At 41.7% G+C, this 27,809-nt stretch overlaps 1 protein-coding gene across 1 annotated transcript; it reads right to left on the bottom strand.

Annotated features, from left to right (window-relative positions):
- Positions 1-48: 48 nt before the first annotated feature.
- b4galt5 (UDP-Gal:betaGlcNAc beta 1,4- galactosyltransferase, polypeptide 5) lies at positions 49-27,753 on the bottom strand. Its single transcript, XM_070838828.1, has 9 exons — positions 27,343-27,753; positions 8,433-8,552; positions 8,005-8,118; positions 7,370-7,497; positions 5,752-5,868; positions 5,360-5,547; positions 5,145-5,267; positions 4,537-4,638; positions 49-3,945 (listed from the first exon to the last, which is right to left on the bottom strand). The coding sequence occupies exons 1-9, from the start codon at positions 27,446-27,448 to the stop codon at positions 3,798-3,800; spliced, it is 1,146 nt and encodes a 381-aa protein (XP_070694929.1). The 5' UTR covers positions 27,449-27,753; the 3' UTR covers positions 49-3,797.
- Between the last annotated feature and the right edge of the window lie 56 nt (positions 27,754-27,809).

Genomic DNA, 27,809 nt, shown 5'->3' with positions numbered 1-27,809 from the left:
AGGGATCTAAAAATGAATGGGGTACGAATATTTGTAATTTTAAAAAAGGCGTTGCTGGAAGCTGTGATGTAAAAACATTGATGTCGCTGTGTAAGCTTCGCTAGCACTTAAATGGCACCGGCTAAACCCCCAGCCAAATCCCTCCAAAGCCTTGTTCTTTATGCTAGCATCTGTAGTGATTTAAGACCTTATAGAATTTCTAAAACACTACACACGACAATATTTACAATGATCATTTTCTTGATATGCACTTTTTTCAATTTAAATATTTTTGCTTATAAAAAAAATAAAAACTCGAGTGAAAAAAACACTGCAATAAATTAAGAAGCTTTAAGGCTGCCAGTCTTCTCAGATGCCCAAAGAATGGTTCCTTCATTTAAACTGGCACAGAATGGATCAGAGCAGGTGAGATTATGGTATGATGAAGCCTCTCGAGTGAGCAGAAGGCTTGGCCTTGGTCTGGATTGAGACCATGTACAGTATATATAACAGGAACAAGCCAGCATGCTCTTATCACCAACTGAAAACAATCGATTTCCTGTTCTAAATAAAAAGCATGAGAGCGCTGACTGATTTTCCCACATTATTAGACAAAGCTGTCTAGTAGTCACAGAAAACCCAGCTCGCTTATTATAGTGTTGGCTGATGAAGCTGCTCGTTCTACATTGTGGAGTATAGAGTCTACCGACTCTAAAAATATCTACTTCGTCCAGAGGGCCTCCTTATATTGAGAGGTCACTCAAGGTATGAATCTTTACCTGAACACTCAAACTAAAACCATTTGGCTTTTGCTATACGTCCATCTAGCTTTTAATTTAAAGCAATGAAATAAAATAAAAGATAATATACAGTGTATCATGTAAGTGTCCAGAACTAAAAAAGAACCTGCAAGTTCTTTACAGCCAGGTTACTATAAATCATTTTCTTATCAGTGCTGGAAAACAAAATTAAAAACAAAGGGAACCTCGAAGTCCAGATGGAGGACAGTTAGACCTCTGAGAGGTTCAGCCATTTCACTCAAACACACGTGGAAAAGAAAACTTAACTTAATGCTGCTACTGTCTGTGACTTCCACTGGGCACCTCCTGTGTGACTGGCCAAGAGGTAAACACATGCTTCTGCTTGTGACAATGAACCAGAACAACAAATACACAAATTCGCTCCACCTGGCAGGATGAAAAGGCAACAGGTTTACAAATGTATGGATGTAAAAAATACTAGGCCACTTATATACAGGCTGGAATTAAATGAAAGAGCCATAAAAGGTAGCGGGTGTTCTGCCTGTCGTTTCTAGCATTAAAGATGTTAGGTTTTGTTCCAGTAAGCACGTAGAGAGACTCCCTCAAAGGGAGCTCTGAAAGGTCAGCACCATTGATTATCAATTAGTATGAAAGAGATGCCCAGTGAAAGACAGTGACCACTAGCATTTTCTGATTAGGTGTCTTACTCTTCCTGTGGTTGTCACACAAAATGGCCCCCTCCAGCGTGTCTGTTCAGCAGATTAATACACGTCAGGCTACGGGTCCAGTTCCATTTCATCAAAACCACTATTTGTGTCATTTCTGAGGAGGAAATATGCGTCTAAATGAAATGGAACAGCTCCCCCATTTACACAGACCTGAACCTCACAATCCCACAGAAATACACATAACTACAAGTTTCAGTGCATCTAACACAGTCTGTCATATGTCGCCTACTAAATCTTCACATCAACCGCAAGAAAAATAAAAACTGAACAATTACAGAAAATAATCCATAACAGATCAAATAAATAAAATGAGGTCCAGCCTCTTTGCTTCTTATTTCATTGTGGGAACATATCAGTTCTTCGACCACCCACTTTTTCCCCAAAACATACATCTTTAGAAATGCATACAAGGCGATTTGTGTGAAATGAAATAGCTGCATGACTAGAGGACAGACAGTGAGGAGAAAGTGTCTGTTTTTTTGTTTTCTTTTTTTTTTGTGTTTTTTTTTGTTGTTGTTTTTTTAAAAGGAACTAGGTTTACAGTATTGGGATATTTTACTCAAAATCAACACTGTCAAACACACAAATCAGAGATGGGATATTTTAGCAACAACTGCTGTGTACTGCCAGAGTGCTGTCAGTCTGTGTCAATGCACAGTGTTAGGCTGCATGCCAACAAACAAAACCTTTACTTAGGCCAATACCCCAGAGTTAGATATACACAAAGAAACTCACTGGCAAACCCTGCCTACGAGCTAACAAAGCTAATCAGTGGTTTATCACCTGACGTCTTAGATAAGCATTCAGATCTGCTTTTCCCTATCAGCGTCTAGATAAAGTAGGGTCAGTTTAAAAACAAAACAAAAAAAAAGGCAGCCATAGATTGGTTGTTGTAGAGATACAGTTTTCACAGCGCCCACAGTGGAGGAGGGCTGGTTAACAGTATTACAAACACTAGACAATCTGAAAAATAACAAAGCAAAAGCTTCTGTAAACACCAGTGACAATAACAGCAATCAAGTATTCTCTACCTCCAATTCTCTCCCGTAGAAAATAAAGGTGAGTAAACATTGAGGATGTGGGATCTGAAAATAAAACGGAAACTAGTATCTCTCCCATGGCCTGGACTTACACACCGCACACAAAGTGAGGTCTAAAGTCAGTCTGTCACAGATTCAGTGGTGAAGTCCTCTGGAGGTCACCCTGAGGACCTTGCACTGACATACAGGATACATACAGGCCATTTGCATAGCTCTCCCTCACTTAAATACACATGAACACACACACAGGTTTCAAAAAGGGATGGCATGTTTGCTTAGGCAAAGGTGTGTTGAATGTGAAGTTTGCATATGCAGTGGCTCCTTCTCTGTAGTCCAATAAGGGTATGCTAGCACCCATGCTATTGCATCTGTATAGTGAGGAAGTCGGTTCTAAGTTCTGCTGTCTGATATTACAGCTTATTGCTAATAGGATGAGCGTTGCTCTCCAACATACAGCCACTTGCAGGCAGGCAGAACATCCAATGCAACTATGCAAACACAAACATCACAGTCGTTAAATGGTATGTTCACAGGACAAAATATAGTTGATAAGAGATAATTAAGGTATTAATATTCTCTAAATGTAGGAGGAAATATTTCACATACAGTGTACATGACAGAAAACACTCACTCTTTATATCGTTCTCTCTTGCTCTCTTGTAGATTTGGCATACCTCCTGCAGAACCAGCTGCAAGAGTCCACTCGGTAGAAGTTGCTGTGTGGTCACGTGTGCATGCAAATGTTTTCACAGGTTTACTGCATTTGTTGAAAGAAGACGTGCATGAGCAAAGAAAAAAAAAAAAAAAAAAAGCCTCAGGGACCATGTCAGCACATGTAAGTCAAAATGGTGTGTGTGTGCATGTGTGGTGTGCGCGTACACTTGAATGTGCGTATGTAGCATGGCTTATTTTAATAAACAAGCACAATAGTGTAGGGCTGAGCTAATCATTGACTGAATAAGAAAATGAATGAATGAATGAATGAATGGATGGATGGATGCTGAAGGCCAAAATGGTGCAAAAGGCATGTGGAGACTGAAGACTAGATAAGCCCAGATGAGAGGAGTGATGGACTGTGGCACAAGCAAGTGCAGCATTTATCCTTAATTTCCTTAAGATGAATTATCAAACACTTATTTGAGTCTCCTTTTTTGCATACAAACAAAAAGGAAAAAAAGCAAAGAATCAATCAACTAAAAAGTCCCAAGCAGTGCTGCAACTGGTGAGATATGGCTGATGTCCCAAAGGACTTTGATTCCTAGGTGTTTTGCAGTCCAGTTGTGCCTACGTCAGTAGTCAGCTACGGGTGCAAGCTTTCTGCTCAAGCTGACTGTGATGTTGGTGTAGAGAGGCCTCCTGGACACTAGGGGGGAGTAGTTTAGGTTGTTCAGACCGTCCACTTTCTGTCTCTCCTTTGAGTGGCGTAGTAGGCTGTACCTGCAAGAACAAGCCACCAGGCAGTCAGGAGAGGAGACAGCAGATGCACAGCTGCAGCCTGTGCAGCAGATTTAATATTCGAGTTAGACAAGCTACACTGAGTGGCACCAGAGCATTAATAAACTGAGAGGCAATATGTAGACAAACAGGTTTCATCATCTTTTCATCAGCAGATCACTGCAGTGTTATTGGCATGAATGCACAAGATTAGTCATGATAATTCTATAAAAGACTTACAAAGGCAAATTTGTTTGGGAGAAATTATTCATATTTTTTCTACACAATATCTACTGCTTGAATTTTCTCATTAACAAATGAAAGAAACATGTATTCCTTGGGCTGTTTTAAGGAACTCCAAAATCGAGCAGAGAGGGCATGATTGGAATTCAGCCCTGAAGCATACAAGCATATCACATGCAAAGTCTTTAAAAGAGGTGAAATTCTCTCAAAGTCACTGCTCTGGCTTTTCATGTGACTGGCTTACACCACATGAGCCTAAGCCTCATTCCAATTATCAGCTTCCACTTTTAACCAAAGGGTGCATGTGTTTGTGTGTGTGAGTGAATGTGCTGTGCAAGCATAGACACTCACCTTCCCAGGAACTGGACTTCCCCGCGATGGTGATGTGGAATCGACATGTAGCGTCCCTGCTCTCTGTGTGGTCTACTTACCGAGTAATTGGCAAACCGCACCCTACACAAACATGTTTAATGCTTATTAATACATAATGTACACAGGCAGGCTGAGCAAACAGTGTAGATATGGCTTTAACTGTCATTTGTTCATAGAGAGCATAATAACTATCACTCTAATAGCCATATTATTATATTAACAGTGTGTGCAACATGAAATGGACATATTGAAATACAAGAAGGAAAGGTTTCACAATAACTGTACACAAAAGGGATTATTACACACAGAAACAAGCCAACACAAGCTAATGAATTAGAACTGGCAGTGTGTATTAAGAGCCCTGGCAGTGTGTATTAAGAGCCCTGGCAGTGTGTACAGCTGATTGCGAGCTACGTGGGTGGGGGTGGGTCAACAATGCTATGTGGCACAGACAAACAGAGGAAAAACAGAATAAAAGTCTGCCACGTGGCCCGACCTGTCTCTTAAGCATGCCCAATGTCAGCAATACTGAGTGTGTGCATGCGTGTGTGTGTGTGTGTGTGTGTTTGAATGTATGTTTCCCTCACCTGTTCCAGAGGTCATCGTCCTCTCCTCCCCAGCCCCAGAATGCATTAGGAAACCCATTAATCTTTTTGAACTGCTCCACCGTCAGGCCACTGACACCACCAAAGAACTCATTATATGGAAGCCTGGGGGGGGGGGGGGATTACACTTATTAAATTCATATTAAGTAAGGAATACATTTACTGTATACGCCCATAGAGACAGAATCAGGACTCACATGTAGGAGTACTTGTCGAGTTTGACTGCAAAGTGTCGGGGCATGTCTGTACAGCCGTAGTAGTTCCTGTCATTCTCCATGAGGTGGTCCACATCGTGGAAGATCAGACAGTCCCAGTCCAGGTCCTTCATAGCCTCCTTATAGCCCACGTTGAACAACATGGCACGATTAAATGGCTCTGTGCCCGCCTAAACAAAGGAGATACTTTTGTATTATGACAATTCCCATTTTTACAGGTTGTTACAGAAAAGCTTGCTGTGTTCAACCATTTCAACCCACTATCTACTGTAAACACAGACATTATTACCACGTGAAAAAGAATCTCACTTCCTGCAAGTGTTTGGTCTTCTCTCTGTTGAAATAGTTGTGTGGGACTGTGGGTGTGTGCCTACCTGCTCTATGACATAAAAGGCAAACTGGACTCTCTGTTTCCACAGCACTGGAACCAGGTGTCTCAGGAGAATGGGTAAGTGTTCATGTCGGTTCCTGAATGGGACCAGGATTGCCACCTAAGGGACAGAGAAATGAAATGTCATGCATTTAAATGTCCGGGAACACACCGGGGCACAGAGCAGCCTTATTTGTGCAATAAAGTAAACGGTTCTATTTGTGTAAAGTGAGCGCTAGTGAGAGTTGTATTCTCTCAGCAGTAGGTAAAAGGGAAAGTGTGAGTCAGTAAAGCCCCAAAAACCACTAATTAGCATAAAGACTGGCAGGTTCTTCGAATCTCATTTCCACAATGAGATCTGGTGTGCGTCAATCATAGAAGCACTGAGCCACTAAATGTCTGTGAGAGGCGTTCATTTCCTCCCATAGAGTGGTGGCTATGACAGTCTACGTTTGTAAGTTTCTTTTGAAGCTTCTTTTTGAAAAAAACCAAACCGTCACAGAAAAGAACAAAAAAGCAAGTGACACAGAAAACAATTGAATGGAGTGCCTAGCGAGGTAGATGAGAGAAAGATGTCTTGGCTTAAGAGAGAGAGATAGAGAGTTGGTTGTCAGAACATACACGGTCCCTCGGGGCAAATGAATGTGAGAGACAGACAGGCAGATGGTAAGCAAGATCGCTCCGTTGGACAAAAAAAAAAAAGAGTGATAAAAACTGCATTTGGAAGAAGATTCAGTGCAGAATGAAACAGTGCAGCAATGCACTTAGAAAGAGTATCATGTTTTTTCATGTTTTGCCTGCTTTCTACAAAGTGATATATGACTGAATGTACACATTTTTCGCATTTGAAAATAACACAGAACAACCGCATCCTCATTTGCACAGCCCACAAATTAGAAAATGCTCGACTTGCTGAGGAAGCTGCATGCCGCGAACAGAGGAAGGCTGCTGCCTAACCGCGCCTAGAGACCCTGAAGTCAGGACATGTCTGAATCTCTGCTCTGTCAATCTATTTAGCCGCCGTACTCGCTTGCGAGTGGCTGCAACGACGATGGCGACGATTCAAAAGCAGGTGGACGGTGGTACAGACACGTTACACATGTCTGTCCCATGTGTTAGACATGACTGTTACTGTATGTACACTGGACCACTGGACTGTTACTGGAACTTCCAGTATCAGACATTGATTATTCTCCCCAGTGTTACTTTTCCAGTGTAACACTAAAGGGGCACTTCACTCAAAAATACTTGCATTCAGATTCAATGTGATCTACTGAGGTTTGGAGACATCAGCTGTGGTCACTAGTTTGTGGAGCTCAAAAGAATTTCCAAAAATGACATGGTAACCAATAATAATTCAGCTTTTTTCACTTCTTGGTTACAGAGTGTAAATTCTTTGGTATAGAAGTAGTTCACAGTGAGATCTGTTCACTGATGTGAGTGATGGTGACACTTTGTTCATATATTTATTTGGAAAAATACAGTACTTTGCCGTAATCTTTTGGAACTTTGTCATGGGCTGACCATTCCTCCCACAGTTATAAAAGGATCTGCATTATGTTCCTCCACTCACCCATCTGTGTATTCGACAGGCCTTTTAACAACGTCACATCCACACTTACCTTCCAGCGAGGTAAACAGTCTGTGGGCTTCCAGTAGCCTCCTGAGGCCATGCTAGGCTCTCCCTCAAGCAAGGATCTCTCCACCTCCTCCAACGATACTTCACTCATATCCACTTCCAACCTGCCCTCTGTGTGTGTGGAGGGGAGAGAGGAAGAAGAGCCAGATTGTATGAGTAAGACAAAGCCATGGGAAGTGAGGAGGAAAGACAGAGAGAGAGCCATGACGTGGATGTGAATAAGATGAAATGATAAAGAGAGGAAAGAGGCAAAAAATTACAGGAATAAGATGAGGAAAATGTTGATGACAAAGAGAAAAGGAGGGGTGGGGGGATTTACAAATTGAGCAATCTGGGGCAGAAATTGCTGGGTTAAGTTGTCCCGTTCCATTACAACATATTTGCATGTATCATCAATCAAAGCTGTTCTAAACCATTTCACTACTCGGTAATAGAACAAATACGTACAGAAACACAATGGAAATGCTTGTAAGTTAACAATTTACAAGGCCAATATAATCCAAATAACAACTGTTTTTAAGTTGTTAAAGGTCAACCATGGAGGCCGAGGCACTTTTTCTTTTCTAATTTGGAGGCTTAAAAAAATGACGGAATCAAAAACTTCATCAGTGTACTCACTCATGGAGAGCAGCCTCTCAGGGCAAACCTGAGAGGGGAGGTAGGTGAAGCCCTCTGGGAGGTATGTGGTGGGAGGAGCATCACTCTCGCTCACATTGAAGTCATAGGAATAATCTGGAGTCACACACATACAAGTATCGACATCACTATCCACAGCAGCTTAATCTTAAACTCAGTCTTTATCTGCATGAGTCTAGCTTTGTGCTCCATTGTTTGCATCAATGCTTTTTATCTTTTCACCTCTTTCACTGCTGCTTAAGCTAAGCGCTCTGTACACATGCATGTGTCACTAACAGGAAGAGTGGGACAGACTCAAGTACAATAGCTCTTTTTCTTTACTATCTAAACAGAGTGGAAACTGCATTCATGTCAGCATATGAGCTAAGTGTTCCCAATACAGCTTGGTGTATCAGTGTGTATGTTTTTACCTGTGCTATTGATGCTGTAAGCCCCTCTCACCACCTGCTCCAGAACCTGAGCCCCGATGTTCTTCACGTTCTCTCTGATCTGGATCCCTCTGGCTTGGACCATGAACACATACTCATTCACTGTGGACAGGAGAGGGCAAAAAGGACAGACATGTAAGCCATTTTATTCTGTGTTTCTACCCAGTATACTGAAATATTAGTAGAAAAATTGCTGAAGCAACAACTTAACACAGTACCTACTCAGGTGTAATAACCTACGATAGTGCGCCAGTACAACAATTTATACAAAAAAAAAAAAAAAACTCAAACGGAGGTTCTTATCTTCAAAAATATTTAACTCATGACTAACGTCACCTTCCTTTCGTTTCTCCTCTTTGTTTGAGAAACAATATACAACAATACACATGTTTGAGAAAGATAAACTTGGAGCAGGCCTGTAAGCACATTCTTTCACCTGATCTGGTCCAAACTGATTATCTGCCTTGGTGATTAAATGAGAGGTATTTTCCAACCACAAATCAAGGAGCCTTCATTGCAAAGAAGCCCACTGCTAGAATGTAAAATTATGATGATGAGGACGAAGTAGGGAGGAAGATGCAACTCAAACTTATGAAAAACTGAGAGCCTGAGATGATGAATTTGAAATGATTGACTGGATCCTCCTTCCTGTGCTTAATGATTGCAGAGTTTTGCTGTACTATGTAGTACCATTTTCAGTCATTATCTACTGTGCTGCTAGTCATGGGCTGTATATTTTTTGATTCACAAGAAAAACCAAAAGGGCACAAACCGGAAGAAAGTGAAACATACCGCACAGAAGTCACACAAACAGGAAGCACAGACCATTTCTGGCTGCATTTCACTATTTGCAAAATACTAGAGTGATCACAACACCTATCAAGGACTGTATCACATTGTAGAGCTCAAACAATGACCAGCAACAGCAGCCTTCAATCAAAAACGAGACCTGACTACATCCTCAAAACTACTCTTCAGTGGATTTGCTCAACAGTTGCTATTGGGAACTTCAGAGCTTAGTGACAGTCCTGCTCAGTGGGAGTTGACCTAAAAAAACACAGTGACACAGGAGTAATGCAGTGGAACAAAGTGAGGGGATGTGGTCTAACTGTGAGTTATCTCAATCACACACACACACACGTCAGAAATGTGAGCTTGAATGAGCATATGTGTATGTGTACGACTGACTATATTCTGATTTACTAGAACAATGACTCAAGTTTCTGACATAAACAGACTACGAAGGAAAAAACATTTGTCCAAACCTCCTGAAATAACTTCCAGGATCACTGACTACTACTCTTGTTTCTTTATTTGGATAAGTGTGCCAGGACAATGCTGCCACATTGATGGATCTCTGCCTCAGTGAATCTGTATCCAACTGCACAATCTCTGGCCATTAATCCAATCATCATTTATCTTTAAGCAATCCCAACGTGATCCACACCCTTCTGTGAATGCACCTAGATGTGTGTGTCTGTGCATGCGATGGTGTCTGCGTGCATATAACTGCTGAGCTTGAAATCTACGAGATGTAATTTGTCATTAGTAATTGTATTACAGTTTCCATCACATTCATCTTGTTTTATATAAACTGCCTGGCTTGCAGGACTAGAGACTAGTGGCTAAGCGGTGACTGAAATCAATGTTCTCATTTTTACCTCTGCAACACACATATTACATTGCTGGTGGAGCAAAATTGCAAAGAATAATGATAATGAAAAGGAAAATAGGAGCACAAAGTAGATCCTGTTCACTCTCACTGTGACACATGCAGACAAGCTCAAACATGCATACACAAAGTCGCACACACATGCACTGATACCCTTCTGAGGTGCCATATGATGGAAAAATGCTGAGGGGCTTCTGGAGTGTGAGCCAGTCCTGCAGGCACCAACATATTTTGACGTGTTGGCGTGTCGTCCTCATGCCTGCCAACTGTATTGAGATGTACTGTATTATCTGTGCAAATCCCTACTAGGGCAAATCAAACCACAACCTAAGTCTGGTCTTTGCTGGAGAATATCTTCTTTGAAACATTCTTGGTTCCCCTTAAAAAAGGGGACCTTTCAAGGGTCAGCAAAAGTCTTCAAGCACGGAGGTGGAGAATGTGAGCACTTGATCTCATGTATACAAAGCAGTGGGCATACAATTCCTCTCTCATCAAACGTGCACTGCGGAGACCGAAGTAATGGTCAGTGCCAAGGTATTCAAGGCTACAAACTGTGATAAATGCAATTAGACACGAGAGACCTGGGGTTTAGAGGAAGCTAACATGGAAAGCTGCAACACAAGGCCATTAGGGCTGGACATGTAAGCAAGGGGATGCATGCGCACGCACACACGTACGTGCACACACACACACACACACACACACACACACATATATGCACACAAACACAGGGTTTTGATGTGTCAGTGGCAAGGGACATGTCATGCATACACAACTACAAGACACTGATATAGAATAGAGGGACCCCCACTGCTCCTCTTCCTATCAGAAACTGCCACTGTAACCCATCAAGCATGACATGAGACCTTGAACGACCTTGTCCTCTATAGCTCTCACAGAACACGCTGTCCGCATGCCAAGCCCGGCCCACCTCTCCTTTTTTTCTCTCTCTCTCTCTCTCTCTCTCTCTCTCTCTCTCTCTCTCTCTCTCCCTCTCCCTCTCTCTCCCTCTCCCTCTCTCTCCCTCTCTCCCTCCCTGCATCCGTCCCTTATTCCACTTATCTGCCCTTCCCTCTATCTTCCCTCTTCATCTTTCTGTGCTGCTGTCTCTGTGTAATGTGGTTTGTATCAGTTTCTGTCAAGTTCGTTTGTTCCTGTCGTTTAAGTAAATAATCTGAATGATGGATTGCAGGCTTTCCAGGCACTATATTGCACTGTAACTGAGGTTAATAGAAAAAGAAAAAGCCAGCAAACAAGAGAGGAAGCGCACACACAACCCCCAGCCCACTCCCCCTACCCCGCTTTGCCTCTGAAAGGCAATTAACTCCACATTGATAGCTCAGCAGTGGGAGGTGATCGGTCCCATTCTGGTAGCTCCCTGATAAGAGCTGAAAGGCTGTTTTTTCTCCCAGCAGAAATGGTTTCTGCATGCACACACATGCAGCAACATACCACTCATAGCTTTCAGGACTTAAAGATGTCATTTGCAGAAAGGGTCATTTTTACTGCCACTGCATATCAGTGACACCCACTGGCCTGCACATGCATAAAGACATCCAGGAAGTAGGGCACTATAGGTGCAAATACATCATTCCTCAGTGAATGCTGAATGTGTATTGTGTCGATGTAATGCTGAATTAATGTCACTATCACTAAAGTAACACTTTGAATTGGCCATACATGATTTAGCAGCCCATTGCAGTAACTTATTGGAAAGTAAACAGCCAATTACTCAAAGCATTAGCACTAAATCTCTCACAATTAACCGGAACAAGCACTGTAATTTGAGTGTATTGACCTATTGAGGATGTTTGGGATTGGCATGAGATGGTGATTCAGAACATAGATTTGTGATTGGACGTAGGTAAATTCTTTTTAAACCACATTTGTGCTTTTTTGAGCCATTATTGGATCTCATCTGAAGGGACAAGCTTGTTATTACCTGATTTGACCCTTTGTAAGTGATGCCGAGAAACCCTGAGGCCGTGGTGGATCAATACTTACACACAGTAGCCTCTCAGTCAATACACAAACACGCATGCACACACACACACACACACACACACACACACGCACACACTAGGGAAAGCCAAGAGATACCATATAGGAGAATTACATATTTATTTCTCCTTAATCAATTTAGAACTTTGATTGAATAAAAAAATCTTGGACACCTTACCCTCCATTATTTTATTATTGTGCAAATCTGGACAACATGGAGACAATTCTCACACACACACACACACACCTTCAAAAAACACTTATGTTTCTTATTACCATGAGTTTATGTGAACTTCAACTGTAGGCCATCATAGGGCATTTCAGAGTCAGACAATGATCCTGAAGGAGTGGCTGAGTTCATTTAAGTATTTTAAATTGCTCCATAGGGGTGTATTTTGTTAAAAATACGGACCAAAACCTCAGGTATTACTGTCTGAGTATTCTAACAGAAGTACTGATGATGTTCTGTGTAAGTCCACACTATTGTTCCTCTGAAGTTGTGCCATGGCAAACACTGAGGCTGTACCACATCATGAAGTTTGTCTGGCTCTGGTATTTCTAAATATTTGAATTGCTGATTAGATGCCAATTTTATTATTGTTTTGGTAACATTTATAGATACATCCTCCCTGCATATTTCAAGTTGACAGGAGGAGAATGTACTACATCAAACAAAGTGCTGAATTTATCTCATCTTGCACTCTCTGGAAAAAATACCTCTGCTCTCTAAAGTGGAACTTTTACACTTCCTTTTTCGTTTATCTCTTTTCAGTCTCACTTACCATCCCTTATCTTTGTCTTTATTTATCTTTCCCCATTCCTCCTACCCTCCACCCAGTCCTGTTGTCATGGGTAACTTGAGGTTATGTAAGCAGCGATGTGTAATGCTTTCCCGAGGGGCCATTCTGTGCACACCTCAAGAGACACATAAAAGGCATAAAGTCGTTGCATCCTCTTGCTCCATGAAGTAGTTAGGATGTCACAAAACTTATACTGTCACACCGGACTCACTTTGTAAGTGAATGTTCACCAACAATTATTTCAATGTTAAAGAGGAATGAATTCAATTCATTTGGTTTCAGACCCATAGTCCTTGGAAGACAAGGGTTAAAGTTAAAAGATAGAAAATAAAGTCTCTCTGTTTGTAATATCATATGTCCAAATAATTTCATGGTTTGGCTCGTGATTATAGCAGGAATCAGCTCAGCTGTCGTGTCCTGGGCATGATTCTCAGTCAACAACATGAAGGAAGAAAAAAGGTGGTGAGAACCAAGCCAAAGATGGAAGTTGGATGTATTAGTTTTGATGTACCAACACTGGCCAATGGGAATTTGGGGTACAACAAGACCAACTGAGCAAATAAAAATATAGTTTTGCTCTGTGAATCTGGTTTCTGATTGTTCAAGAGACATGAACTGAAGCAGTCGTAGCTGATAAAGAGTACAATATTAGTTCAGTGCTAGTAATAGTCACATGGCATACAGTCATAAGTGAATCATGAGGCTTCCTCCGAACGCACAGCTGCACAGCACGGACACACACACATACACGCACACTCTCTCTTTCACACCACATCCAAACTGCATATTTGTAACTACAATAACAGGAAAGCCATCATGACATCATTACCCAAAATCCTTGTCACATGCACAGGAATTCACAAACAGTCCCTAGAGCGACATTCCTCGATCAGCCTGGAAGACATTAACAGATTGGCTGGCTGACAGGCAGGAGATAGAGAAGGAGAGAGTCCATGACAGCAAAAAAAAAAAAAAGCACGAAAGACCAGATTCTCAGAACAGATGTCTCTTTGACTTGTCATTTACTGCAACAGAAATGACGTCAGCACAGTGTCAATCATCCTGCCTGCATCCTGAGAGCCTCCAAACCACTTGTACCATTCCCCTCTTCTTTGCTTCCCACTTCCTCTTGGCCGGTCACTTTCTACTATCAACTATCATTTATCTAGTGGGGTTAAGCATCTACCTGTGATGTGCTGTTTAACTTACTATTTTTTTCTGATACCCAAGGCAGGAAAATCAGCCATGTGACGTCAGCAAGGCTTTCACTTCCAGCACTTTATGCCAACATTTTGTATTTATTTCCTGTGTATGACTTCAATTTGGGTGAAGTCATACACATACAATTGGGCGCGTTCTCTAAAATCCACATGTATAAAAGAGAAACAGGTTGAGCAAATCGGGTGAACCAGTCTTGAGAAACTTAGGTACTTCCCTACATTCTTATGACTTGTCTTACACACTGCGAGCTACTGCTCATCAGCACATTGATTTTTGTTCCAAAATAACCTCATCTGAACATACACAAAAACAATTGTGCACATGTATGTCCACAAGCACACACATGTGTGACACACTGTGCTCACAACTTATATCAACATATAGGGTGAATATCAACATGCAAGGGTGAGATTTCAGATACTAGAGCGATTACATTCTTCAACCTTTCAACTCTAAACAGTCAGCATGACCATACAGGAGTAACAGTGATGGGAGTAATAGTTTTGGTTCATTATGTCACTACAAAGTGATCAAACTTCTGAAGTGCTGTAAGAAAAGATTTGAGCAACAAATCTCAGAAAGTTAAGAAATTCTGTAATTATTGAGACATCATCATCAAAAAAGTGAAAGAAATGCTGAAGTCCAGACACAGACCTGAGTAGTAGCGGTTACTAAAACCACTTCTACACCTGAATAGCTGAACTTGGCAATGGTGTACTGAAAAGAACAGATGTGAGAATATTGGCCAAGATTAGATTTCACCCTCTATTTAAAAGTCTAAATAAACTCTACTGTAATACAATGTTGATTCACAGACGACAAATACAAGTTAAACTCTTAAGCTTTGCTTGTGAGCACAGGAACCCCTTCCTGTAAACATTGGGAAATAATCTTAAAAAAAATGAACTTTACTCCTCAGGGCTGCAATGCATTAACTGTTAACTAGTGGCCACTCCTCAGCAGCCACTCCTTCAGCAGCATTATACTTGACTTTACCAATTCAGTCTTAGCTGTGGGTACTGTAGCTTCCGTTTCGAAAACAGGAAGGGTTTGAATACGCATGCTCTTTTCACAACTCAGTACCATATGTAGTACGTACTGTTTGTGTGAAACTCAGCCTCCGTACAGAGAATATGCTCTCTCTTAACCTCTCTGCTTTAAAGCTGTTTTGAACTGCCCTGGTTAATCAATGACACTAATCAATTGATTAAGCTCCAGACAAAGAGAAAACAGCAGTGCTATCTTAGCTGAGAAACACAGCAGTGCACTTATCACTGCAAGGAGTGATGAACTTTTCCCACTGATACTCTCTAAATACCAAAGATAGAGGAAAAGGACTGGAGCTGATAACATACATTTAGAAGATACGTCATGGTGCATTATATGTGCTCTGTAATGGGAAACTGCATGTGATGGAAAATGTATTGTAGATGATAAAAATCTCCCCCAAATAACATATCACACTCAGACACAGCATACACCAACACATGCCAGCAGGGACAGCATGGGGTCTAGTTTGAGTTCAGTTTTGGTCTTGCACTAGTCACTCTGCCCCTCCATCTGCTCTGCTGTCCCAAGTGTGTGTGTGTGTGTGTGTATGCACATTTCTGCCTGTTTGTGTGCATGTGTGACCCTCCCTTGAGTCACTGTGTCTACTGAGCCACTACATGGCAGAGAAACACAGGCACCAGACGCGGCGAGGAGAATTACATAAATGACACAGTGGTGCCAGGACCCCTTGTTTTCACTCTGCTGCAAGCAAATACTGGAAAACAGATCTGAGGGAAGGAAAGTGAGAGATGCAGAGCGGGAGAAAGACAGATTGTGTGTATGTATGTGTGTGTGTGTGTGTGTTAGGGCGGGAGATACACTTTCTTTTCCTAGTACATACTCACACCCTCTGTTTCTGTCTTTTTCTTTCCCCTACTGCTGCCTGTATGATTTTCTAGAAGGATGAGAGAAAGTGTGATGGTGGAAATGCCAGGGTTATTTCTCTCACTATGGACTCTTTCATGCCAATGGCAGATGCCCTACGCCCTAATTTTGATCAGGGTGTTGCTACACTCTTTTTTTGTCTGCAGAGAGGGACTGTACCTGCAGCTTTCATCAGCCTTTAAACTCAGCTCCTGCCAAATGCAACTACACTGCGCGTCATTAAATCAACTCTAGATTCATTTCAGTCTCTTCCCTCCATGTGCCCTCTCCACCTCCTGTCTAGCCACAGCTTTTCAGTCTTTCTCTTTCCTAAAAACTCATATGCAAACCAAACCCTGTCGCATCCTTTCACAATCACAGATTTCAAAGCATTGACCGTTCATTACTTAATGAATGCACACTTGTGCTTTAGTAATCTAGCTGAAACCAGTTAACCCCCCTAATAATCTAAATACAGGAACACTATTTCACGCCAAGTCATGTCCCAATCTTGGGACTTACAGTAAGTGAGACAGTTGTGGTGTTGATAGGGCCAAGCCGGTGAGTGATAATTCATTCCTGCAGTACCCCCGCCACTCCATTCTGCCAGCCCATTTCCGCCTGCTTTTAAATTTGGCAGCTGTCCAGAACATTCTTGAGTTATTGCAGTGGCTCGGTGTACGGGGTGTACAGAGGAAATATGCAGACAGGTACACACATGCACACGAACACATGACACCACCCACTCGCTCACACACTGCCCATTTTCTCCTGCTTGCTCTATTTTCCTACCCCCCCCCAGCAGAAAGATGAGGTCCCTTCACAGTTGGAGGTCACTCATGTTTACTGAACAAATAGGCCAGAGCTGGCAGCTAGTATACCACGCTGCCATAGTAGCTACATATAGTTGGACAAGATGCATAAAGGCCACACGTACCCTTCCCCATGGATTCACACATTCACAGTTATTAGCAAGGACCTATATGACTGCTGTAGCCTGTTGCTTCTGTTCAACTTAAAACAGAAATTGCACATGGCACTGTGAGCACAGACCTAAAATCAATGTCAGACACAAGGTAATCTGGCTGACCACACCAATCCTAAATTAAAATCTTAAATCTTAAAAGCTGATTAATAAAAACATAAATTGTTGAGTGACTGTCTTTGGGAAAGGATATGGGCAGAGAAAATAGTATATGTCCCAGTACTGCATTGTATTATACTGAGTGCATTAAATATATGTTCATGTATTAATTAGACAACATTAAGAAATTGCACAGGCTTGGTAGCCGTAGTTGGTGCAGTTCATATTTCATGGGAATATTAAATAATATTTCATGATTTGTTGTTTCATTGCACTGGGGGTTATGTAAACAACACAAAGTGGTGGTAAATTAATTAATGAATCTCTGATTTCAGCTACAAACCAATTAATTTCTGCCAGCATGAATCCGGGTCATGGCCCCGATTCTGTTGATACTACACAGAAGAACATATTTAGCAGGAGAAGCTGTCGGAATTAAATGTGCTGTGCATACAAGAGAAGAACTGATGCCAAGCTTTCAATTTAAAATGAACTAGTTGCTGATATGAGAGTGTTTTCCAGTGAGAAAACAGTGATAAGAAAACACTTATTAGCCATTAGAAACATATTTAGGTTTCTCAACAGTAAATCAGCCCGAAAGTCTTTCAAACTCTGGTCACCATACCATTCAGCTTCTAATCTTGGTGGCCACACCAAAACACAAAATAAAAGCAGCTGGTAATTAGCATTCAGTGAATTTACACTGTCATCATACAGTGGATGTCAGTCAGCTCTGGCCACTGCTCTGCCTTGTTAATCTACAAAGCTGCTCCCCTGAGGTTTAGAGGATCCCTCTAATGAAGCTCCTACGCAGGTTCTGTGCTGATTGTTTGCGTTTGCTACCAGGGCCAACCGAAGGATACCTGAGAACAAGGCAGGTGTGTGTTAGAAGGCAGCATCATGACATCCACATTTTCAGTTAGGTTGAGTTCAGACTGACAGTAGCAGTGCATCCTATTATGTGGCCTTCCAGTCATTTTAATGTCACCACATTGAAAGAGCTTTCGGCCACCGTAACTGTTTCGCCTCGAAGAGATCATTAAAAATCACATTTGGAGGGGATCTCTTTACATCATCATTTACAATCATCCCAGCATTCACAGGGGAGGCTGCAGGGGTATTCACAAAGACGGTATTGCAGAGAACAATTTATATTTACTTATTCTGGCATCATCGTGTCTTTGAATATTCTAGTGAGCAGTCAACTAGGGTACCTTCCTTAAGGTCACATTCCACATTAAAATATGAAATGTTAGCATCAAACTGATACAACGGGGAAAGAGTTATGTGTACACATAATTACACTGTAGCAACTTAAGTCTGGTGTTGATTTTTGATATTGTCTGATATTTAAGTCACTGTAGCAAGGTGATTCAGCTAGCAAGGATTACCATATATTCCACCCCGCCCCCAGTAAATACCTGGCCGTGGGCATGAAGACGACTCATGAATCATCACTGTTTCGTAAAGATGGGTTTGGGTGGTTTGCACGGGGGCTGCTGTTGTGCTACTGAGACACATCCTTAACTAAGAGCATTTAAAAAGGTGCTTCAAAGGAATATATATATATATGCAAATATTTGTAAGTATGCAAAAGTGCAGGTTTGTATTAATACAGGTTGCCTAGAAGTAAAGTTTAGATATAGTTTACTTGCTTTCATTAAACACCGATTGTGAGCAAACTTTAAAAACAGGTGCAGTCATCACAACCATGATCCCTATCATCAGCAGTGCGCCACCTGCCATCAACATTGCTGTAAACATTTGTGCCTGGATTATGCCTAACTGGCTTCCTCACTGCTCTACACCAGCTCATCACAAGTTAGAGTTTGAATGCCCTCAAACACATGACCAAAGTAACCATGGTAACAGTCTCAATAACAAAGAGAGGCCCGGACGAGGTCAACAAAGACTGGGATTCTCCTCAGGATGATTAGGTTACATAAATGATTAGTGCCTCACCAACAGACCTCCAGTCTGCCTCTGAAAGGACTCACAACTGTCCATCCAAACACTGGTACACCTCCACCCCCCTCACCTCTACTACACTCAGCTCCACCAGCTGTCTGTGGTCAAGTATCCTCACTATAGGGGTTGGGTCATCTTACAAACAACAATATAAGACAAAAGATCAGAGTTGCTATGTGTGTATGGATCACCTCTGGTTGCCATGCCTTTCTATAGGTAGGCCAAACAGTATCTATAACAGGAACAGGAATTAAGATTGGGGAAGCTGGGGTTATAAGCACAGCACCATGAAAATTGGGGAAGCTATGTGAAGCCTGTGTGGAACTATTGCTATAGTACCTGAAGATTACACATAAAGAGGAACTGTGTGGTAAAGACATTTATACAATATATACAGAAGATAGGTTAGCAATGTTCAATAAGGAATGACTTTCATTCTGCGTCTATAACTTTAAATCAAGAGCATAAGTGGATTAATTGTTCAGAACATTTCCTTTCCTGAGAGTTATCACTTTTGTAAGGTTGAGAGGTGCCTCGATTGTAACATTATACTATTAACAGATTTAAAGGCAATATGTCTGTGGTTGACTATTCAAACAGTGACATAGGAAAACATTAGAAACACCTTCATCAAACACAGTCATCTGAAGACCTTAAATAACTGGATGCACTTAGAATATTGTGTACACAATTTCTAGAGTTTTCCATACAGGAGTGGTTATGTAATTGAAGGGGAAGACCAAATCAATCAATCAAGAGTATTTAAACGTCTATCAAAAAAGACAAAGCTGGGTGTAACTCACCAAACAGACTGCCTTTGACTGAACTATTTGTGAGAGTGATCACCTGCTTAAATGAAAAACCATTCACTGGAGACTTTGCTTAAATACCCAAATAAATATTACGTCAGTTGCAACAGGTCTCAATAGATCTTTGCATATCATGTCATCACATTTGATCTCTTGTTTCCTGCTATTGACTGTGGCAAACTGGTTATTATCCACAAATATCAACCAAACTGTCTTGAAAACATTGGCTAAAATGATTTCGCCTGTGTGCTAAGTTTACTTAATGCCTCTTGTGTTCTGCAATCACAGGGAAAAGAATGTTGTAGTTTCCACAGTGTCACAATGAAAACAGTTGTGTAATCCATGTCCTATTCAGGGTGGTGCTTAGTGTTCCTGCGTATTCTAGTAAACCATAATATATAATAATTATGTATTAATTAATAATAATAATAATACATAAAAATAATAATTAATAAAATTCAGCAGGACTTCTTTTACCCAGGCAAATAAATTCCTGGTAATAAAAGTTCCTGGAAATGTTGGTAGAAGAGGGGCTATTTGTGTGTATTTGAATGTACAGTAGGTGTGTGTGTGTGTTGCGGATGGCAGGTAGGATATCACACGGTCAATGAAAGGCTCTAAGAGGATTGCTCATGCCTCTGAATGACTCACAAGGTGCAATGAACTCGCACTCTATTGATGTTTAACTAAATTCCTTTGTTAATTGAGTATTTAGAGTCACATGTCCTTGGACTGAACGGGGACGAAACAGACCACCACAGCAAGCAGATTTACACAAGTGCAAAAGGTCTAGAGGGAAGCAGAAATAACAATTTTGACATGTTTATTCAAATAATGAGGCAAGTGTTGATCTGACCTGTTGGTGGTTAAGAGGAAGAAAAATTTGGCATTATCACAAAAGGTATCTAGCAATAACAATTTTTACTGGAGGATCCTCTTTACAGTGTACAGATGTTCCAGGAACAGAGACAGTCCATGGCTCTGTCCCAAATGACTGTAATGACTGTATCCTTGGGGATTCGTTGTCGCCCCGATCATCATGGGAACAAGGATGGCATGTTTCTGTGGTTGCCATGCATAAAAAGGAGTCAGTCCTGGATGGGAACAAGCCCTCAGGGAACCATGGCAACTGCAGTGAAAATGTCAAACGCCAGACTTTAAGTGTTCCAGCTGGAGGAATTTCAGTGATTGAACAGTGGTGCATCCAGCTTTCCATGTTTTCCTTTCATACTGATTTTATACCGTTTTCTATTCATTACTACAACTAGAGATGTTCAATTTTTAAATGGCTTACGAATTTTGCAGAAGTTAAATAGAGAAGCTGCATAATTTATCACCTTCAACTTGTTTATTCACGACGGAACCTATCTGAGGCAGCTTGGCACCAAGTTAATATTTCACCTCGGCTATCCCTCGCCTCTGGAAATTAGCCTTAAGAGGCTGGCTGGATTGAGCTAAATGGATGGATCAATTAAACAGCATAAGGAGGGTGGGAGGTGGGGTGGGGGTAGCATTACAGTGGCCCTTGAGGACTGGAGATGGATGGCTTTTAAGAGTGCCAGAGAAGCTGTACTGCATTAAAACTAGCAATGCATCAGCACAGAAGCAGTATGACCACTGAGCACACATGGACACAGCTATTGCCATGGACACCAACCTGTATTTCAAGCAGTTACATCTACACTAGTGTACACATATATACAAACACACTCACTCACCACTGCATTGCACAAAGACAAGAACCACTATTAACACAGCAAGAGGAGGTTTTGTCTGAATCTGGCCAATTCTGAGGTTACCACTATTGCTACAACCAACAATGCCATAAATCTTTATGCATCTTTATAAACTTTACAAGACTGAAGAGAGGCGGTTAAAATACTCCTAGCAGTGATTTTGTGTTTATGTAGTACAAGTGGTCTAAAGATAGCGATCAAACGTTATTCATTCATCAGATAGTGCAGAAGCAGCTAATTCATTTACCATGACGAACAAAAATCCTGTGTGCAGGAGGTTAAACATTGTGCCTTCCACCTGAACAAAGTTAAAAATTTACTCCCGTTAGGCCACTCAGGGTAGCAGTTTAAACAATAAACAACTAAACAATGCTATTTACAGATGATAATCGAGGCTAAAGCTAGCTACATGTGGACTTTTTCATTTCCTTCTGATGCAAAGCAGCAAGATAATCTGTCTGGTCTTTACCAGTGCCAGTTTTTACCCAAATTAGGATTCAAATGTTCCTGGGGAAAGGCAGCCACTCATTGTTAACTTGGCTGTGCAGGAAGTGGCTGCACAAACACACAGAGGAGTTGATGGACAAGCATATATGTGCACACTCGCACACAGATGGGTGGGTGTGACCACAGGAAATTTTAAAAACTACTCTGGGAAAACAGCTTTCTCAGAACACTGTGGAGAGACTAGCATGGCCAGTAGCAGTGAGGAGAAAACAAGTACAATGCCATTAGGGCTGAGAGTGCACAGAGTGATAGCGCAGAAGTGGCCTATGATATCTCTGCCAAGAAAGTGATGACAGGGCACAAAGCAGGCACAAATCAAAAACATGGTCCTTCTGCTAGTCTCCACAAATTAATCCCTTAAGGTAGGGTAGGATGAGCGAGAGAGCAGTCAGCATTCAGTTATTAAGCTCTACAATGCAAAATTTGAATGGAAAACACACACAATATGGCCTGGCATTGCAGGTCATGAACTGATATACTGATATTTTGCATGTGATAATAATGGTATCACTGCAAAAGCAGAGTCTACGGCTTATATACTGCAAAAAAGCCAACTACAATACATCGCAAAATCTGAACAATAACTCAAATCTCAAACTCAAAATCAGCAGTCACGTACAGCATTTTTACAAACAGCTGTGATGATCAAGTGTGTACCAAACTATATAATGACAGACACACACAATACCATGGATATATATATATATATTCAGTGTCAGTGAGCTATGAACTGTCAAAAGGCTGAACTGCCAGAAAGCAAAACAGGTTCAAAGCTAAGATATCTTTTGCAAAGGAGGGATAAACCGATAAACCTACCTTAAGGATATTTATCTTTTTAAGTTTTCACTGAGCATATTTTACAGTCTAAGACAACAGATACTGTCGACACAATGTTGAAAACAATGCTGGTGCAGAAAGCTGTCAAAGCAGAGTACGGGCTGTTCACATGGGTTTCTTGGTTCACTTACACATTACTTAGGTAAGCCATCATAGTCATTATTGAAGTAAACAATACATGCATTTGTCAGCAAGTTTTATATTCTGTGATGTTACTTTTATGACAACATACTCTCCACACCTATTATTTTACTGACAGAGGTTGCACTGGGCTTATCACTCTATCACACTGTATTTACAATGGCAGGCATATTCTCAAAATAAGGGCCACATAAAATTGCATTGGGCAGCAGAGAGCGTGTTGATTAGCAGTTATTTTCAGTGTAAGACATGCTGATGAAGCAGACCAACTTGAAGACATGACATCTGCAGATTTACAATTATTTCTGAGCAGGATGTGTGTTTACATTCAAAGGCCTATTTAAATTGGTTCTGAGATAGGAACTTGCTAGCGGTCTGTCCTCACTGCAGGTCTGAAGAAAGATGACACATGTCTAGGTGTCAATAAAATGAAGGGGAACGATAAGTGTACTGTAAGGTTACTTCATAGACAAATGTCTGTCTCTAAACACATGCAAACATTGTCTTTATCACTGTTAGTAAATATTTGACTGGTACTTTTAGAGTCAAGGTGGCAACTCTGTCTTAGTAATTTCCATACCTCACCTTTGTTTTGTTTGACAAAAACAGCCATGATACTTAAAAACCTTATTGGCCCTCTATGTTCCTCGCCAATTATGTGCCTGCATTGCTTCACACTGCGATTGCTGCACACTGTGAAGCAACCTGAAAGACACTCAAGACTCAGTACTGGCTGTCAGCAGACCACACCTTTAACTAAATGTGGTACCCATTAAGATATACAGAGTTATCAGTATCACAGACAGATGTACACAATCCTTACACCCACACACAGCCATTCAGATGGGAGGATTAGCCTGGTCTCCGAAGACAAAGGGAAGCACCTGCCTTCCTTGCTCTCCCTGGACATGTAGGGGTGTGTGTGTGTGCATCTGTGTTCAAACCTATAAATAGAGCCTGTGTCTTCCCTAGCTCTCGCTCCAGTGGGATCCTCTCATGTTTTAATTAAATAAACTGCTGCAATCAGGCCCAGCTGTGCCCTGCATTCCCAGCCTGCATCAGTCAACAGCCATGCTCTGGGGCAACATTGAGGCTGGGGTGTCAGAGCATATGAGTACATGGAGACAGAGAAACCGAGAGAGAGACAGAGGCAGACGGGGAGAGAGAGAGAGAGAAATGAACTAAGCCGTGAAATTGGGGCATTCTGCACTGAAGCCACCTGGGTATCAAAGGAAGCCCTGCTCAGGTGTTCTGGATGGGTTCCCCGATGTGCAAACCAGCAAAAGGAAAGAGGCTCAGCTAGAGCTCAGAAAGAGCTATCTCTTTCATCCTTCCCTCTCCGTTACCTCATCCTCCTCTTCTTGCCCTATTCCATCTTTCTATTTGTTCTTCTTGAATAATCCTTCTAATTCTTTGCAGTGTCCCCTCCTATATGATCCCTTTCAGCAAATCAGCTCACCTTCAAAGTGCACCTGCCATCATATAGTGATATATTTAACGCAGTTGTGGCCAGTCACTCCCTGTTTGATGAGATGTATGGAGTAGTCTCATGCTATAGGTGACATAAGGATGTGATCGATATAATAAAGATAGAGTGACAATTCATACACGCTCTTGCTGGGATTATTTATGAAGAATTTAGCTACAGTATAGTGAAATGATGTGAAGGATCCACTGGCGTCTTCATCTGCTCTTAAAGGGATAGGGCAGATTTTCAAACGTACAATATTGTGGCTAAAGTTACTTACTGGAAGTATTAGTATAAGGACATTAGCTGGGGCCAGGCGGAATATGTCCCAGCGAGGCTGCAGTTTGTCAGATGAAAATAAGTGAGTAAAATATGAGTCACACAAACTGAGCACTCAATACTTTGAAACATCCACAACACAGAATACAGTGTCTTGTATGTCTGCTGCTCGATTTATCTCTCAAACTTCTTTATAGGGTGGAACTACTTTCTTTGTAGAATAAGTTGACAATACTGAGAGGTCTGAGAAGAGATTCTACTCAAACGATGATCTATTCTGTTGGGGGGGTGGTTAGATCCAATGCTAATGCTGTGTTGTGGTTTTAAATGGTTTTGTTAACTGGCTGCATTAGCTGCTGTTTATCTCTGTCTGACAGGCTGTGGCTGACTGATGCATCTCAGACCACAGCATCTGAAACCTCAGCTAATGTCCATGCTTCAATATCTATACCAGGGAGTAAATCATAGCACCTTAAGTTGGAACAATTCTTATTATGCACCAACCCCCATCTGATTGTCCTGTTTGGGCGTGTTGCTAGATTTCCATCAGGCACCCCAAGCGTGAAAGACTAAACTGTAGCTTATACCCTGCTCCTAGTTACCATCTATAATTAATGGACTGGTGCTGCTGGTCCTTGTTCTGTTTCTGAACTCACAGTAAACCATGTGGCCATTACAGCCCTACAGTGCTCAACACCCAGAAGGATGGACATGGCCAAGTGCAGCTCTGCTGTGAGTCAGTTACCAGACACCATCAATACTAGAGCTGGACAAATAGTGAACAAGTGAATGAGGGATTGTTTTTATCCTGTTTGCTCAATGATTTATTTGTTCATTTGTTTCACATTTGGAGGAATCATTGCTCTCTGTTATTGGGATTTACGTAGGCTATTCCTGTCAGTGATGTGTCCTCCATATGAGAATTGATTTAATTATTGATTAAGTTGTCCACAGCAGGTAAAAAGCGTGAATGGATCTATACCCATTTTGATGAGTAAGAAGGACCAGCTCTCTCTTTGATGTTTTAGAAAGACTAAGTACTTGTATGACATAAACACTATTTCACTCATACAGTCACTCCCCCCTCCAGCAATGACAGGCTCTGATTTTTGGCAGTGAAAATCCCTTCCGATTGATTACAAATGTGTTGGCAATTAAAATGTTTTTGGACTTTCTTCTGTAAAGCATAACATTATTAAACTATACATTCTGACATCTATCGCTGTATTTGGACATTGTATAGGTATCCAAAAGCCTCTTGGTGTGGATTGTTTTAATTGGAGCAGAAAATGCTAAACAATCTTTCAAGGAAGTCCAACATCGCTACGCATGCCTGTACAGCAAGCACAACAGGATGTCCAACCGATCGGCCAAGGCAGTAAATAGGAAAAGGTCCCAGTAGCTAACTTTTAACTGCACCTTGTGTTTCCTCAAATATTTCCTCTTGAACTTTCCTCTTGTGTTGCCTGGCATAGAAGAATACAGGCAGCCATGTCACTGCAGCTCATTTGCACATTCATCAGTGTTCCTAAATTCACACAGTGGAAAGTTTAGAACAGATCTGTTTGGCACGGAGTCAAGGGCAGACTTAGGTGAAAGTCTCAGATTTACAACAAGTGCTATGCATCAAGATAAGATTTGCTTGTCCAGCTGCAATAAAGTGACTGATGTTTGAGCATCACATGGGTGATAATGACCAAAATAGCCAGCATAATTGGCCCTATGTATCTAGCCTGATAGGATAGGTGGACCATGGCCTCAGCTAGCAGGCCTCCAAGAAAGGATGGGTGAGATGGGAGAGCGAGTCAAAGTGGCAGAAAAAAAAAAAGAGAAAGGATGGGGTGATAGAAACAGATGAATTCATGATAGGAGGGATGCAGGGCATGCGATTTTTAAACAACTGCACACAGGCAGCTAATAATGTGGGAAGATGATCTGTGTGTCAGTGATCTAGACACTCTGGTTGACTTCCTTAATGTCATATAGGCCTTTGAGTCCGTGACTCATACCATGACCTTTGCCCCGCCAAAAATCACAAGGATGAGAATTGTTAAATGCATGTGGGTCAACTTTGACTTATTCTTTAAAACGAGCCTGAAATCAAAGCCAAAACTCGGCATCTTGCCTGTGGCCCCAGTCGTTACTGTAAGCATTATAATAATAGCTGTTAGGCCTACCAGCATCAGCATGATTACAGTAGCCATGATGCTCGTCGGTGGCACTGTAATTACCATGGCCAGGTACGTGGATATTATAGGACTGAGCTCCAGCATCCAGTTCAGTCTCATCATCGATTAGGAGAGATCAGGGCTCAGCAGAGGCGCATGGCCCCTTCGCCTGTCTACACTCCCAATGGCAAGCGAGCTGTCAAACATGACCTAACCCATACAAGCAACCTGACTCCATCCAAATGTTTGAGAATTAAAAATAAAATCGTCTTTTAGATCCGACTTACCGATTCCGGGGGCGGAGTAGATGAAGTATAATGCGGAGGTGGACAGTGAAAAAAGGAATAAAAGCCCAAGGAATGACCTTCTCCGGAACCGCAAATGTGTCGGCATTATACAGGCAGCAAAAGCACACACACAGGCACGTTTGCGTATCTACAGCGAAGAGATAGAGCGGTTCCGATGCGTCCAGATGTCAGAGCCAGCGGTCCGCGGACAGATTGGGTTAAATGAGCCGAGAAAGGGTGGCCGGTCTGCGGCAGCGGTGAGGAGCCAGGCGACTAGGAAGTCAGTCTATTTCCGCGGCAGGTCGGGCGCAGGAGAGGACCTCCAGTGTTCACTCAAGACATTCAAATCCCATTCCTGAGAGGATGGTTTCGGTTTGAGCTGAGGGTGACTTCGGTGTCGAAACGGCTGACGGTGGTAGCGCAGTCTAACCTGGCCTGGTATTTTTCAGTTAGAGACCATCATTTGG

The sequence above is a fragment of the Pempheris klunzingeri genome, chromosome 11 (genome assembly GCF_042242105.1).
Source record: "Pempheris klunzingeri isolate RE-2024b chromosome 11, fPemKlu1.hap1, whole genome shotgun sequence".
Lineage (NCBI taxonomy): Eukaryota > Metazoa > Chordata > Actinopteri > Acropomatiformes > Pempheridae > Pempheris > Pempheris klunzingeri.
The sequence above is the reverse complement of the archived record's forward strand: the minus strand, read 5'-3'. Positions and strand labels throughout refer to the sequence as shown.